Here is a 15,204-nt window from a genome sequence, read left to right on the forward strand (position 1 = left end):
ATACTTAACAAATCTTGATGTGTAGTATAGCTTACGGTGACCACATGGAGAAGGAATTAGTTATAGTTGATACAGAAATTCTGTATAGAGGAGGAAACTTTCTGTCTAATATCCTAGAAAATGCAAATCAAAGTCTCAGCACTTCCTCCCCTAGACTGCTATCTGTACTATCGACACTCGACCCACACCCCTTTTTATCTAGCGCTGCACAGGAAATCATTACCTCTGAGGGAAGATTGTTCTGGAAGCTAGTGGTTTGTCTTTGATCTTGATGCAGCTTAAGCCGGGCACCTGCAGGGACAGGCCTGGAGGGGTGGTTGGAAAGGAGGAGATAACTCGATGCAGAACCAAGCATGTTCCAAAATGCTAAAACATTCTGTTTGGTAATGATGCTTCCTCCATTCCATTGTCCTCCTAAGTCGTCCCCATTTGCATGCCAGGACACGCATCAGGGCTGGCAGAAGCTTTGCCAGCAGCCCCCAAATGAAAGTCCCGGTGCAGAAGTTTCTAGTAAGAGCAAACCAACGTCTGAGTTCTCGACACATCTAGCATAGAACTTCATTGTCATGTAATTTTGTGATATTCTTCCCTTTTGTTTAAGAAAACACAAACAACCATTGCATTTTCCTCCCTTGGCCAGAGTATTTCTGTTTTGTCTCTACTCTTTTCACCTTAATCCATTTGTTTTTCTCAGGCTTCTGCCCCTCCTCCAAATACATCATTCTGTGATGTGTTTTCATTGCGAGTGGGGAAGGCTTTCTCCCTCAATGCTTGGAGTCAAAGATGCCATCTTTTTTCTTGTGGGGGTGACTTGCATGTATTTTTTGGTTGCTGGGTTTTGACCCAAGATAGCACCTTTGTTTCTTCTTATTGTACACTTCAGGCCTCGAATGGCAACCTCCTGACCTAAGTATCAGTTATGAGTCAGGAGTTCTGCAGAAAGTCAAACAACAGAGAATTCTCTTGGCATCAGCAAACCATTTCAGTAGAGAAATGAAAGAGCTGATAAGTTATGGCTGGTGTTTTTGTTTTATCTTAAGAACAGGCTAATGCCACAATTCCTTCTCTAGTCCAATATAGACTTCATCCACGGCCACGCAGCATTCACGAATGATCCCAAGCCCACGGTAGAGGTCACTGGGAAGAAATACACCGCGCCTCACATCCTGATTGCCACAGGTGGTGTGCCCTCCATTCCCCACGAGAGCCAGATCCCTGGTGAGTCTTCCAAGGCAAACACTCATTGACAACGGTTGGGAGGAATGAATGTACCGTTGCTTTCACCCTGACCAGCCATGCCGTGGGATCTGCCTTTGCTGGTTCTTTCTCTTGAAAAAGGCTATTAGAGAAGGTCTCTGTGGAGCCCACCTGTAACTGGCTAAGTGATTTAATTTGGCTCCAGTGTCAGATCATAGCGCAGGCGTTGGAGAAAAATCAGGGAGAGCCTCCTTCCTTCCTTCCTTCCCGGTGTAGCATAGATTGTTTCCAGCTTCAGTTTATCTGATGGGTGATTTCTAAGACACATGTATTTACTGTTTTGTTTACAGGAGAAAAATCTCGTAAGGATATAGCTTAACTAGCTAAGTGAACCTTTATGTGCATACTTTTCTCTCTTGAATGGAGAAGTATGGAAGATTAAAGCACTGAGGAATCTCAGAGGTGGTTGTATCTGCCTTTGCACTTTATACGCACAGGAGCCAAGCCCCAGGGATGAATCATGAGCACACCTCGTCCATGTCTTTCTCCCCAACTGGATTCATAAGGACTTTGTGCATGGTGAACATAGTTTATACATCTTTTGTATTCTCCATGGATTGGCTTCGTAAGACCCATGACCAGCCTGAATTTATATGGAAAATTTTGAATGTGTATGCATTTATGCAATTTTTTTCCTCTCTGGAAATAGGATTCATAATTTTCACCAGCTATTAAAAAGTGTCATGACCTCCGAAGGTAAAGAATAGCTGCCATGAAAGATGCAAAGATAACGGTTCTCAAGTAACTTAAAAGTTGGGGCCGGGCTCGGTGGCTCACGCCTGTAATCCTCGCACTTTGGGAGGCAGAGGCGGGAGGATCACTTGAGGCCAGGAATTTGAGACCAGCCTGAGCAACATAGTGAGACCTCATCACTACAAGAAAAAAATAGAAAAATCAGCTGAGTATGGTGGCGAGTATCTGTAGGTTCTAGCTACGTGGGAGGCTAAGCCAGGAGGTCATTTGAGCCCAGGAGTTTGAGGTTACAGTGAGCTATGATGACACCACTGCACTCTAGCCTAGGCAGCAGAGCGGGACCCTATCTCAAAAAAATAAAAAAGGAATATTGGACATAAGCATCCTTGATAGGAATGATTCAAATTTTGTTGTTAAGTGGGAAAAAAAAAAGACTAGAACGGTGTGTATAGTATGCTGTAATTTACGTCTTTTTAAAAAGGCAGGGAGACCATACATATGTGAATATCTCTGGGAGGATACTCGGGAACCCTGTCATGGTGACCCCATCCAAGGACAGGATAAGAGCTGTAGGGTCGGAAAGAAACCTGCTTTTCACTCTGTTTATTTCACTACATATTTCACTACATACTCTGTTATACATTTTGAAATTTTTAACGTATACATTTGTTAATTTAAAAAACATATAATAAAAACAAATGCAAAAAATAAAATGTTAGTGTTGCAAGGTCACTGCCAGACAGTGAGGGTTAAAATTTTCAGAGGTAGGATAGGCATGATCCAGAAAGACTTCCTAGGAAAAGTGCTCACAAATTGAGCATTACGTGCTCAATTAATACCACTGGGTGCTAAAGATGTCTTTGAAAGACATTCAGCCAATGCAACCAATTTTTCTAGCACTAAAATTCTGAGCTGAGTACTCGGAGCTGAGACTGGAATTGGGTCAGGGCCAAATTGTGGAAACTCCTCAAGCCAAATTAAGGAATCTCTAAATTCACAGCAACTGTGACAAATAATTATTAGCGTATAAATAGAGGAGTGACAAGATCTAAGTGGTAATTTTAGAAACTCATCCGACAGTGACTGGAACGGGGGAGAGCGCAGAGGATGGAGACCGGTTAGAATACCGGTGCGGTTGTCTGTGCAGTTAGTGTTTGCACCTGACACGTGATAGAAAAATCTCGGTTCAGATCTGCAGTTACTGAGCCTCTGCTATAAGGTCCGGGACGAGAGGCAAGAACAGGCATAAAAGACACAAAGAAGGAAGAATCAGTTACTATGTTTCCTTGATTCCAAGACACATTTAAAAAAATATATTCAACACCTGAAATCAGGATTTGGTAAAATGCAATATAGTTAGTGACTGATGGGATACAGGGGTAGGAGCTGCTAAGAGAAGGAATCACAGCTTGGCAATTTAAGACTTTGTCTGGATTATTGAGGGAAGGTGGCTCCTTTAACGGAAGTGGTTAACTTAAGAGAGAGAGGTGTGGTTTGGAAGATAAAGTTAAGGTTCAATTCTAAATAGACGGAGAAGTGGACAGTGAGTTAGTTAGAAACATGGAACCGGAGCCCTGCATTTGGGAGTCCTCCCCAGGGAGGTTGAAACCTCTGAAGGAACGAGCTGAGAGAAGAGGTCTAGGGCTGAGTGGGGGGTTCCTGCCTACACTTGGGGTGTGAGGGTGCGGCAGAGCCAGCAAGAGCCTGTTCATGAGAGCCGAGAGCGTCTTAGGTCTTCAGAGAAATTTAAAAGTGATTTAGCCATCGTGGCTTCAATTTCTAGAGAGAAAATAAAAATGTTGACTCAGTCAGGGAAGACTTGGTTGGCAGCTTCCCAAGTGGAGACTTCAACAAAACTTGTCAAGACAGAGAGAATGTTGGCTGAGAAGGTGTTTGGTTCTTGTATGAAATGTTGTGACTATTTTACAAGAGAAAGAGCAATGCTGTGTGTGATCGCAGTTGCGTTTTTCTACGTAGGAGCCAGCCTTGGAATAACCAGTGATGGATTTTTTCAACTGGAAGAATTGCCTGGGTAAGCTCACCTCACCTCACCTCACCTCGGTGATTCATCCCGTCTCCCTCTCTCCCGTAACATTTCTTCTTCCTCCCCCTCCCTGCCACTGCAAATGTAGGCATTTCCTGAATTCTGTTTTCCCACCTCTTCTCTTTGTATGACCTTGGGGATCTCATTCACTAGTGCCCCTCAGTAGATCATGCAAAGTTTCCATGCTTGTGGCTAGAGGCAATTGCAAAATTTTTAGAATCAAAATCAAATACAGGGTAATTTGAAGACTAAATAGTAAACTCTTAAAGCTGGCTTCTTTTTTCAACTTGATACAGCATGAATTGACAGTGTCCAAGGTAGCTGATTCTGGTTTTCAAAGCAGCTGGTGCAGAGGGGTCTCCATAAATGAAGGTTCTGTCAGGCTCACAAAAATGCATTTTCTTTCATTTTGTTTTAGAGATAGGGTCTCACTCTGTTGCCCCAGCTGGAGTGCAGTGGCGTCATCATAGCTCACTGCAGCCTCCAACTCCTGGGCTCAAGCGATCCTCCTGCCTCAGCCTCCCAAAGTGCTAGGATTATGGAACGAGCCACATGCCCAGCCTCAAAAATAAATTTTTTGACATTGTTCTTGATATGTATTTGTCTCAATAACCTTAGTAAACATCTGATGTGGATTTAGAGTCATAGAGGGGGAAGAGATAATGAGGAAGATTGGTTCTCTAATTCAAAGGTGCTGCGCATTGCAGGCTTTGTAGGTTAGAGGGATCCTCACTTCACTCGTGAAAAGAGATGACACTTGGGAACGCGAGGAGGGACCCTGAGGGCTCAGAGACTGGCCTTTCTGTCCTGACTAGCGCTCACTCCAGAGGCCGTGTTGCTCAACTCTGCTGCTCCCTCGGCAGCTGTCGCCAATCCAGTTTGAGGCCCTGATCCTGTGCTTTCATAAGGCTTTCAGGGAAGGTGACTAATAATCCATGCTTGTGCCTTTCCCTTGGTTCCGCTTGACAGCGGATGAGGGACAAGAGGGCCGCTCTGCAGTGCCACAGCCACACAGGCCACGTCCCCCCATGGAGATACTGAGGCCAGGCCGTCTTCTGGCTTTGAGGAGTGTTGAGAAAAGCCTACAGTCCTTTTAGACTTGCTGTCAGGGCCTGGGAGTGTGTTAGAGGACAGCCTTCCTTTCCTTGTGATCCACCCTGTATTGTTTGATTTAGGGTTAAATGATCCACCTCGTATTGTTTGATTTTATGATTGAAAGACACAACACATATGAGGATGTGTCCAGAAATACGATCAAGACTTGTCATGTTTAGATGCTAGAATTCAGTCTAGACTCACCCTTGGAGACTTTCACCATAGATATCTGTTCATTTGATAGTTTAAATATCTACATTTGTGCATATTGTAAACGAAAGGCTCTGGGAACACAAGAAAAATGAATTCACAATCAGGTGATTTTTTTTCTCCTTTTCTCTTTAAGTCTCCTTTATCATTATTAGAATGTTGGTGAATAAGTAAATATTCAGGCAAGTAAATAAGTAAACAATGCAGGCAAAATGCAGTGATTGAAGATTTGCTCTCAGAGGGCTCACGGTTGAGGCTGAAGCGTGAACCCCACGGGCGCCGTGGTACAAGTAGTCCTGTGGGGCCACAGTGAGAGAAATAGAAATGCTCTGGGGATTCCACTGAATAAAAGGTTGTTTCCAGTGGATGCTTTAGCGGAAAGTGGCAGGATTAAAGTCCCTCTGGGAGCTGAGAGGAAAACACTGAGCTCCTTGCAATTCTCTGAAGAAGCCAAGTTGCTTTGTGCCTTTTCTTGTGTATTCTCTCTGCTCGGGCAGCATCCCTCAGCCCTGGCAAAAGCTACTTGTTGTTCAGGGAGCTGCAGCATTTTCTGAGCTCTCTACCCTGCAAGCACTGACTGTGGACGTCTTCCTCAACAGACTCCAGCAGATTCCCCCCTCAGAAGTTCCTCAAGGGCAGGGACCGTTATCCATCCCGTCTAGAGCAGTGCTTGGCATGAAGTAGGGCTGAAATAATAAATGTTTGGGGAAGAAAGAGAAGATAGAGGAAAGAAGAAAAGAGGGAGAGAAGACTCAAAGGAAAAGAGGTCAACATATAAGAGGAAAGAGGAAGGTAGAGATGGAAGAAGATTTTGAACTACGTAGAAATTTGTCTTTCTCTACTATATGTCGTAGGATAAGAGGGTCATCACTTCTGAGTTGAAGCAATTTGGGTTCTTCATCCTTCATCCAGCCCATCTATGAAGTCTGGGGACCTTGCCTGGGGAAGGTATTAGAGAAAGGGGGTCCTCTGCTCTTCTCTGATTACTAATGTAACGATGGTGGAGCACCGTGTTGGAAGCTGTAGAGGACTCCAGCCCCAAATGGGATAGCCCGAGCTGAGGGCACTTACTGTCCAAGCTGCAGTGTGGAAGTCAACATTATAGTTCTAGGGCCAGGATTAGAACTTCTCCACCATTCATTCAGACCTTCATCCGAGCATGGAGCTAGTGCTCACAATTCTTTTTTAGACCAGAATTTATTCACAGTGAGTTTAGTTTGACTGTACATCTATCCTACCCGTTAAAAATGGCTTGCTTAACTTGACCTTTGATCATATTGCAAGGATCGATAGAACTGCATAATCATCAAGGAGAAATACTGAACAGAGGCAAATAATAGTGGCCCTGATTTTAGTTTTAGGTGTGAGGACCATTGCATAAGGAATCTTCTCCAGTGTCAAACGTGTTTGTTTCTCCTCTGAGGAAATCAGGCTAAACAACATTTAAAACATTTTTCTTCTTCTACAAAGGGATATTTTATACTTAAAATTGCAGCGTAGACCGAGTGCAGTGGCTCACACCTGTAATCTCGACACTTTGGGAGGCTGAGGCAGGAGGATCGTTTGAGGCCAGGAGTTCCAGACCAGCCTGGGCAACATAGCAAGGCCCCATCTCTACAAACAATGAAAGAAAAATTAGCCAGGCATGGTGGTGCACCTGTAGTGCCGGCTACGAGGGAGGCTGAGGCAGGAAGATCTGTTGAGCCCAGGAATTCAAGGGTGGCAGAGTAAGACCCTGTCTCTAAAAAAAAAATAAAAATTAAAAAAATAAATTGTACTGTGGTCTTCTGGATTGGATCTTGGAACAGAAAAAACAGATTAGCAGAAATACTGGTGAAATCTGAAATCTAGGGTTTAGTCAATAGTAATGTACCAATGCCAATTTCTTACTTTGACAAATGTACCCTGGTTATGTGAAATGTTAACGTAAGGGAAAACTGATATAAGGGAAATTGCTGTACTGTCTTTGCAATTTCTCTTTAAATCTAAAATTATTGCAAAATAAGTTTATTTAAAAACGTTAACCCTGTGCTTTCATTTTAGCCGCAGTGTCATAGTCGGTGCAGGTTACATTGCTGTGGAGATAGCTGGGATCCTATCAGCCCTGGGTTCTAAGACCTCACTGATGATACGGCACGATAAGGTAAATTCTACCTCTTCTCTTCCCTTTCCTTGATGTTAATTGAAAGAAAAAAAAAAAACTGGAGGGAGAGTTTTCCTTATGTTGTCACTATATTGGTGGGGTAAGAGCAGGCGGAGGTCCGTTGGTCTGTTGCACAGACGGCTACGCCCAAGTTTGAATTGGGCCCATGTCCCTCCCAGCTGCTAGTTGATGATGATAATTTTGCATTGGTTAAACTGGGAGATGGTCATCAGATGCCCGAATAAGGAGGCATGTGGGCTTAAATATGAACCTTAGTTACATTAAACACACTGTCAAATTAATCTGTTCATTCTGGAAAGCCATTCCATGTGATGGGGTAGTGTTGGATTCTTACCCCTCAGTCAAGACAGTTTGCTAAAGTCTTTGCATTCCAGGGAACCCTGTAGCTCACCCACTTGAACTTCATTTTACCGATGAAGAAACTAAGGCCACAAGAGATTTTGTGGCTGCTAATTAGTATCACAACTGGGTGTCAGCTAAGGTTTCAGAAGGCCCAAACCAGTCCTCTTTCTGCTTGGACCCAGCCTCCATGTTTGTCTTTGCCTGATGAGGTATTGCTTTGTATGTTTGGCTGATTAATCCTGCTGAGCGCTGCTGTTGTCCTGACACCATGTTAGAGCTTCCAGAGACACGGTGTGCAGCAGCAGCGAGTGTCGGCCTAAGAATCTGGTCCCGCTGCTGGCTGTCCCTAACAAACACATGACTTGAGCAAGCCATTTAATGTCTTTGGAGCCTCGCTCTGCAGCAACAGGATTTACCAGACCCCTGACCACTCAAACGTTATGCTTCTGATTCTTACACGAGCAGAAGGAGGGAGACGAGGGGTACTAACGATCCTAGGCAATGTGGACTCCGAGGAACTTTCTCTTTTTGGCTTGAAGACTTGTCCTGTAATTAACCCCAGGAAATTTATGTGCTGAATACTGTTTTTCATAGGCAAACATTATTATTTTGCATTGCTAGACTATATCCAGCAAGCTGGAAGGAAGGAGAAAATCAGAGGGGCTAGCTAAGCCTGCATTTTTATGTAAATAAGTAAATAAATCACAGCAGGCTATCAGTAGGGGGGATAATTCCTGCATCTGGAAAATTGGCCCCTCAGCAGCCACATCTGCATGGGCTTCCTGTCCTCTCTGTCCCTAATGCAGCAGTCTCACTCTCCCTCTTCTCCCTGTGCCGGTGTAACTCCATGCTAGAACTACTCTGTGAATAACTCCTATCCTCCCACCTGAGCCCTGCGCCCAGGTCATCACAGTTGAAGCTCCAAGGCTAAGCTGTTGAGATTGCTGGCTAGACCAGGAGGTTTCGCTAGAGAACCTTCCCTTCAAGCGGATCAGAGGGAAAGCAGGCCCTGCAGGAAACAGAATTTCTGTTCCCTGAACTTAAGGAAAACAGAAACAAGCTTGGGAGGAAGGAGAGTGCCGTGGAGATAGGGGAGGCCCGAAGGTTGGCTGTCCATGGAACTGTCCGACAGGAGTTGGTGAAGTCACATGTAGCACAGACATCAGGGGGTGGCTAGAGGGGAAAGTAGAGGATTTATTCAAACCCCACTCCCAATTTGGCCACTGAGGAAGGAGATTAGAAGAAGGATAATGCTGAATTTTCCCTGCCAAGTTTGTAGTTTGTCTTTACTCAAGTTTTCTTCCTTTCGCACCATCCATCCCTACGTTTGTACACAGGTACTTAGGACTTTTGATTCCATAATCAGCGCCAACTGCACGGAAGAGCTGGAGAACGCCGGCGTGGAGGTGCTGAAGTTCTCCCAGGTGCGTGGGCCGAGCCCGGGCACGCCAGCAGTCCCTAGTGGTCTGTCCCTCTCTCTGTCGAGAGTCTCACTTTTCCCTTGTGGCTCACACGATTGGTTTGTTTTTTTGTTTTTTTTTTTTCCGCTCTGTTGGCCAGGCTAGAGTGCTGTGGCGTCAGCCTAGCTCACAGCAACCTCAAACTCCTGGGCTCAAGCGATCCTATTGCCTCAGCCTCCTGAGTAGCTGGGACTACAGGCATGCACCACCATGCCCGGTCAATTTTTTCTATATATTTTTTTTTTAGTTGTCCAGATAATTTCTTTCTATTTTTTAGTAGAGACGGGGGTCTCACTCTTGCTCAGGCTGGTCTCGAACTCCTGAGCTCGAGCGATCCTCCCAGAGTGCTAGGATTACAGGCATGAGCCACCGCACCCGGCCCACAATTGGTTTTATAATCACAAACTCTGTGTCTACCCCAGTTAATGTATCCCACTTCTAGAGTGCTCCTGATTACTTTCTTTCTCCTAGGCAGCCGTACTTCACATTAATGAACTCAAGGTGCAAGTGATTAGAAACCTGACAGTTGAATCTAGATCAACTTTGATTTTTTAATTTTGATTTTAAAACTTTGATTTTTGTGCTCAGATGCCTTATTACACATCCTTATTTTTCAGATTTATATTTAGTTTTGGGGCAATATTATGGAATCTATTTTTAAAGTGTACCGTTTGACCCATTTGGGTTTTATAGACAGAAAGATTACAAAGTACTTTACTCCTCAGGAAATCACTTGAATTTCAGCAGAATTTTCCTAGAGAATTAGCCTCGTAAAAATGATCCTCCTTTTCCCTTCCCACCACTTCACCCTTTCAACATACACCACATCACATTACATAATAAAAGCAAGAATGCCAGGCTGGGCCAGGCACAGTGGCTCATGCCTATAATCCCAGCACTTTGGGAGACTGAGGCGGGAGTATTGCTTGAAGCCAGGAGTTTGAGACCAGCCTGGGCCACATTGTGGGACCCCATTTCTAAAACAAAAAAATTAATACAGGCCGGGTGCGGTGGCTCACGCCTGTAATCCTATTACTCTGGGAGGCCGAGGCGGGTGGATTGCTTGAGCTCAGGAGTTCAAGACCAGCCTGAGCAAGAGCGAGACCCCGACTCTACTAAAAATAAAAGTTATCTGGCCAACTACAAATGTATATGGAAAAAAAAAATTAGCCGGGCATGGTGGCGCATGCCTGTAGTCCCAGCTACTCAGGAGGCTGAGGCAGGAGGATCGCTTGAGCCCAGGAGTTTGAGGTTGCTGTGAGCTAGGGTGACGCCAGGGCACTCACTCTAGCCTGGGCAACAGAGCGAGATTCTGTCTCAAAAAAAAAAAAAATTAATACAGCTGGTCGTGGTGATGCATGCCCATCGTCATACCTCCTGAGGAGGTTGAGAGGGGAGGATCGCTTGATCCCGGGAGTTGGAGGCTGCAGTTGGAGGCAGCTGTGATTGTGCAAGTGCACTCCAGCCTGGGCCACATAGTGAGACCCTATCTCAAAAAAAAAAAAAAAGTATCAGGAGAGGTACTGCTTGTACAGTCTGGAAGTTTCCTAATGATGCTGCCATATCCCACGTCCAACTACTGTGCTTTAGATTTATGACTTAAAATTTTATCACAGTTTTTAAGAAATATGCTTTAAAATACTTTGTTTTTAAATTGAAGCGTTTCTATGGTGAGGTGAGCTGACATTCCTGGCCACTGCCCGGAAGCTCTGGGGCCACTGAGGGAACAAGATTGGCGCCCGGGAGTCCTCGTGTTGGTAGCCTTTGGGGGAAAGTAAATGTCTATGTCAGCAAGTGGGATTCAGTGGGGATTTTTAGAAAAGGTTAAAAATTGTTCTAGTTTCCCCTGCTTTCCTTCCCACCTCCACCCCCTCATTGAACACATTTTATTCGCCAATAGGTCAAGGAGGTTAAAAAGACTTCGTCGGGCTTGGAGCTTGTCATGGTTACTTCTGCTCCCGGTCGGAAACCCGCCGTGACCACGATTCCGGATGTTGACTGCCTGCTCTGGGCCATCGGGCGGGACCCAAACTCCAGGGCTTTGAATTTGAACAAAGTGGTAAGCTGACTCGGTGTGCCCAAAACATTCTCGCATCTGTTAGCAGCCCTGTGATCCCCACCCCTTTCCCCTGCACACCCCAAACTCGCTTGGGGTGTATTGGATTCTTTTCTCTTTGTTTTATATATCTACTTCGTCATCAAATTCCATTGCTTCTTCCTTTGAAATTAAAAAAGAAAATTATTTTCCCTTTCTAGTGTTATCACGATGAAGCCCCTGCCCCCTCTAACCTAGATTGGCCTGCCTGACCTCCTCCTTACACACTTCCTTTTTGCTCTGCGAATGTCTTTCCGAAGTCCTATACCAATCCCTTATCATCTGCAGTATCTAAGCCAGACTGCTGGCCCAGTGTGGTGGCTCACGCCTGTAATCCTAGCACTCTGGGAGGCCGAGGTGGGAGGATCATTTGAGATCAGGAGTTCGAGACCAGCCTGAGCGAGAGCGAGACCCCGTCTCTACTAAAAAAAAAAAAAAATAGAAAGAAATTATCTGGACAACTAAAAATATATAGAAAAAATTAGCCGGGCATGGTGGCGCATGCCTGTAGTCCCAGCTACTCGGGAGGCTGAGGCAGAAGGAGTTGGGCCAAGTAGTTACGTGATGTCTCTTTATAATTTTAGGGGATTCAGACCGATGACAAAGGTCACATCATAGTAGATGAATTCCAGAATACCAACATAAAAGGCGTCTACGCAGTTGGGGATGTGTGTGGAAAAGCTCTTCTCACTCCAGGTAATGTCTCTTCCTTGCTTGGTGAGGGAGGCCCTGGGTGTTGACATAAAACCAAAGCAGCTCTCCACAGTGGAAAGGATGGATGTCTTTGAGTCGTCAAAACGGTATTAATAGAAATGCATTGAAATAGATGTTGGTTGGGGGTACCTGACATTTCCTGAATAATAACCATTTTTCCTTAAAAGACTTAAAATAAAATGCTTAGTGAAGACTGAAAGTTTCATATAGACAATACAGTCACTCTCTGGATCAGAGTTGTGCATGGTGGCAGTGGAAGGAAGTGGCTTTCAGAAGAAGTAATTTAGATTGATCTTCTTATATGACTGTTTGGACTTGAGGCAACCAAGACCGACCCTACTTTGCCACCCTCGTCCCATACCTCAGGCCGCTTCCAGAGTTAACTGGCCCCATTTCAAGCTCTTTGTCCCAACCCCATCCATTAGTGACTTCACTCCATCTGCTTTCAGCCTGGACCCCTATGTGGCCTCACCAGCCTTTCCAGAATGTCCTGGGGGCCTTACCTCGGGGTGGAAACCTACCCTGGTCACGTACCAAAGCCCAGAGCCCTTCAGCTCCTTTAGAAAGTGCTCTCTTTTTTAAAAAAATTAATTTTTAAAAATTAAATAAAAATTGTATATATTTATGGTGAACAATATGATGTTTTGAAATATGTATACACCATGGAATGGCTAAATCGAGTTAATTAACACAATTATTTTTTTGTGGCAAGAGCAATTAAAACCTACTTTCTTAGCAATTTTCAAGGATATGATATATTGTTATTAACTGTAGTCACCATATTGTACACTAGATCTCTTGAACTTATTCCTCCTAACTGAAATTTTGTATCCTTTGACAAGAATTGTCTTTACAAAAGCAAAATAACAAAATTTTAAAAACTATATAACATAATCTAGGCGTTGAAAATTATGTCGAAGTAGAGAAAATTTCTTATGTGTCCTAACAATACCTTACTTGGGAGGGGGAACTATCAGTTTACAATAAATAAAATTGATAACTGATGCTTTTAGTAAAGTCAGGCTTTTTTAGTTTTAAAGACTATTAGGAGTAAAAACAGGCTAAGGAGAATAAATTTTAAGTAAAAAAACAATCTTACTGTGAAATAAATAGGGTTACAACGTAGAACTGAAGATGCTGGAAACTAATATAGTTCCATAAATATTGTACCAATATCCCCTACCTGAAATGCTTGGGACCACATGTGTTTTGGATTTCAGGTTTTTTCTGATTTTGGAATATCTGCATATACAATAATGCGATAGCTTAGAGATAGGAACCAAGTCCAAACACAAAATTCGTTTCTGTTTCATATACACCCCATACACATAGCGTAAAGGTAATTTAATTTTCTCTGTGGGGACAGTGAATAGACTGTTGGGCACCTGCGTTTTGACTGCGAGCTGTCACATGAGTCAGGTGTGGAATTCTGCACTTCGGTGTCAAAAAGTTTCAAATCTTGGAGCATTTTGGATTTCGGATTTTTTCATTAGGGTTGCTCGGCCCCTAACAGAATATACAGAATTGACTCAGCCAGTGGTTTTGAATTGTTCACTAAGGCACTGATATGTCTTCATTACAATGAGCGTTGGTTTGGTGTAAAACTTTGTTATAACTAGTGTATTAAGCCAGATGGATAAATGGTGAGTAGAACAATTCTGCTTTGTTAAAATGAAGAATAAGATAAAACACTGATTTTAAAATATCTTTACAGTTGCAATAGCTGCTGGCCGAAAACTTGCCCATCGACTTTTTGAATGCAAAGAGGATTCCAAATTAGACTATGACAACATCCCAACCGTGGTCTTCAGTCACCCTCCTATTGGCACAGTGGGACTCACGGAAGGTAGGTCTTTAAAAATCAAGGTCATTTATGGTTTCCTTCTCTCTACCCCCAAGTTTAAATTGGGTCTCTGTCAACTGACTAAATCTATCTCAGCCCCAAGTTACACTGCTTTTTGTTCAGTCTTTTGTCACAGTTCCAATTTCCTCCACAACTACTAACACTTTGAGAGTATAGTGCCTTTCCCTCACACCACTCTGCCTTTCTCTTTGATCTATTTTTAGCTTTTTTATTTGAGCTAATTTCAAATATAAAGAAAAGTTGCAGGCTGGCACGGTGGCTTGTGCCTGTAGTCCCAGCCACTTGGAGGCTGAGGCAGGAGGATCACTTGAGCCCAGGAGTTGGAGGTTGCAGTGAGCTGTGACAACCCACTGCACTCCAGCCCAGGCGATAGAGCTAGACTCTGTCTCAAAAAAAAAAAAAAAAAGTTGCAAAAATAGTACAAAGGAATCCTGTATATCCTTAATATTTTTCCTTTATCATTTTCTCATTCTATACACACTTTGGTATATATTTCCTAAAAACAGGCTGTTCCCTTATATAAACATAGTGCAGCTTTCAAAATGAGAAAATTTCAATTGATACACTATTATCTGAACTTTAAACCTTATGCAAAGTTTACCAGTTATCTTAAAAATGTCATTTTTCACATTGTTTTCCAAGTCCAGGATTCAGTCCAAGATAATGTATTGCATTTAATTTTCATACCTCTCTAGTCTCCTTTACTCTAGAGACAAAATTCCTAAGGCTTTCTTTTGTCTCATATGACATCGGCATTTACTTTGTAGAATGTTCCTCGTCTTGGTAGTGTTCGATGTTTCCTCATGATTTGATTCAGGTTGTGTATTTCTGACCCTCTCTCTTTTTTTGATAGCCCAGTGTAATTGTTTAGTTTTTGATAGATGCTTTTTTTATGTGCATTATAGATGAGGCCATTCGTAAATACGGGAAAGAAAATGTGAAGACCTATTCCACCACCTTTACGCCGATGTATCACGCGGTCACCAAAAGGAAAACAAAATGTGTGATGAAAATGGTCTGTGCCAACAAAGAGGAAAAGGTATGGAAAAATCCAGTAAGCTAAACAGCGCTCCGCCAAGTTGGCAGGGATGGTGGTATTTTGGTGTGGTTAAGGGGAAGGAGACCGGGTTGTTAAGCCTCGTGATTCACATGGACAGTTCCGCTGTTACTTGTCTTACACATATTTTGGGGTTCTTCATAATATAATATTTCATTTAGAAAGAAAGTTCCATTCCTTTTTAAAAAGTGGGGGGTTGGGGGTATGGT

The 15,204-nt window shown here is 43.5% G+C and overlaps 1 protein-coding gene across 2 annotated transcripts in view; it reads left to right on the top strand.

The window, feature by feature from the left end:
• Positions 1–15,204, top strand: part of GSR (glutathione-disulfide reductase) — a 41,688-nt gene that overhangs the window by 23,367 nt on the left and 3,117 nt on the right. For both annotated transcript variants that reach the window (XM_045535278.1, XM_045535279.1), the window contains exons 5-12: positions 1,071–1,218; positions 3,928–3,982; positions 7,343–7,442; positions 9,143–9,229; positions 11,166–11,324; positions 11,945–12,056; positions 13,789–13,920; positions 14,844–14,977. In XM_045535278.1, the coding sequence (XP_045391234.1) occupies positions 1,071–1,218; positions 3,928–3,982; positions 7,343–7,442; positions 9,143–9,229; positions 11,166–11,324; positions 11,945–12,056; positions 13,789–13,920; positions 14,844–14,977 (927 nt within the window). The remainder of the gene's footprint in view (positions 1–1,070; positions 1,219–3,927; positions 3,983–7,342; positions 7,443–9,142; positions 9,230–11,165; positions 11,325–11,944; positions 12,057–13,788; positions 13,921–14,843; positions 14,978–15,204) is intronic.

Source organism: Lemur catta, chromosome 22 (genome assembly GCF_020740605.2).
Source record: "Lemur catta isolate mLemCat1 chromosome 22, mLemCat1.pri, whole genome shotgun sequence".
NCBI lineage: Eukaryota > Metazoa > Chordata > Mammalia > Primates > Lemuridae > Lemur > Lemur catta.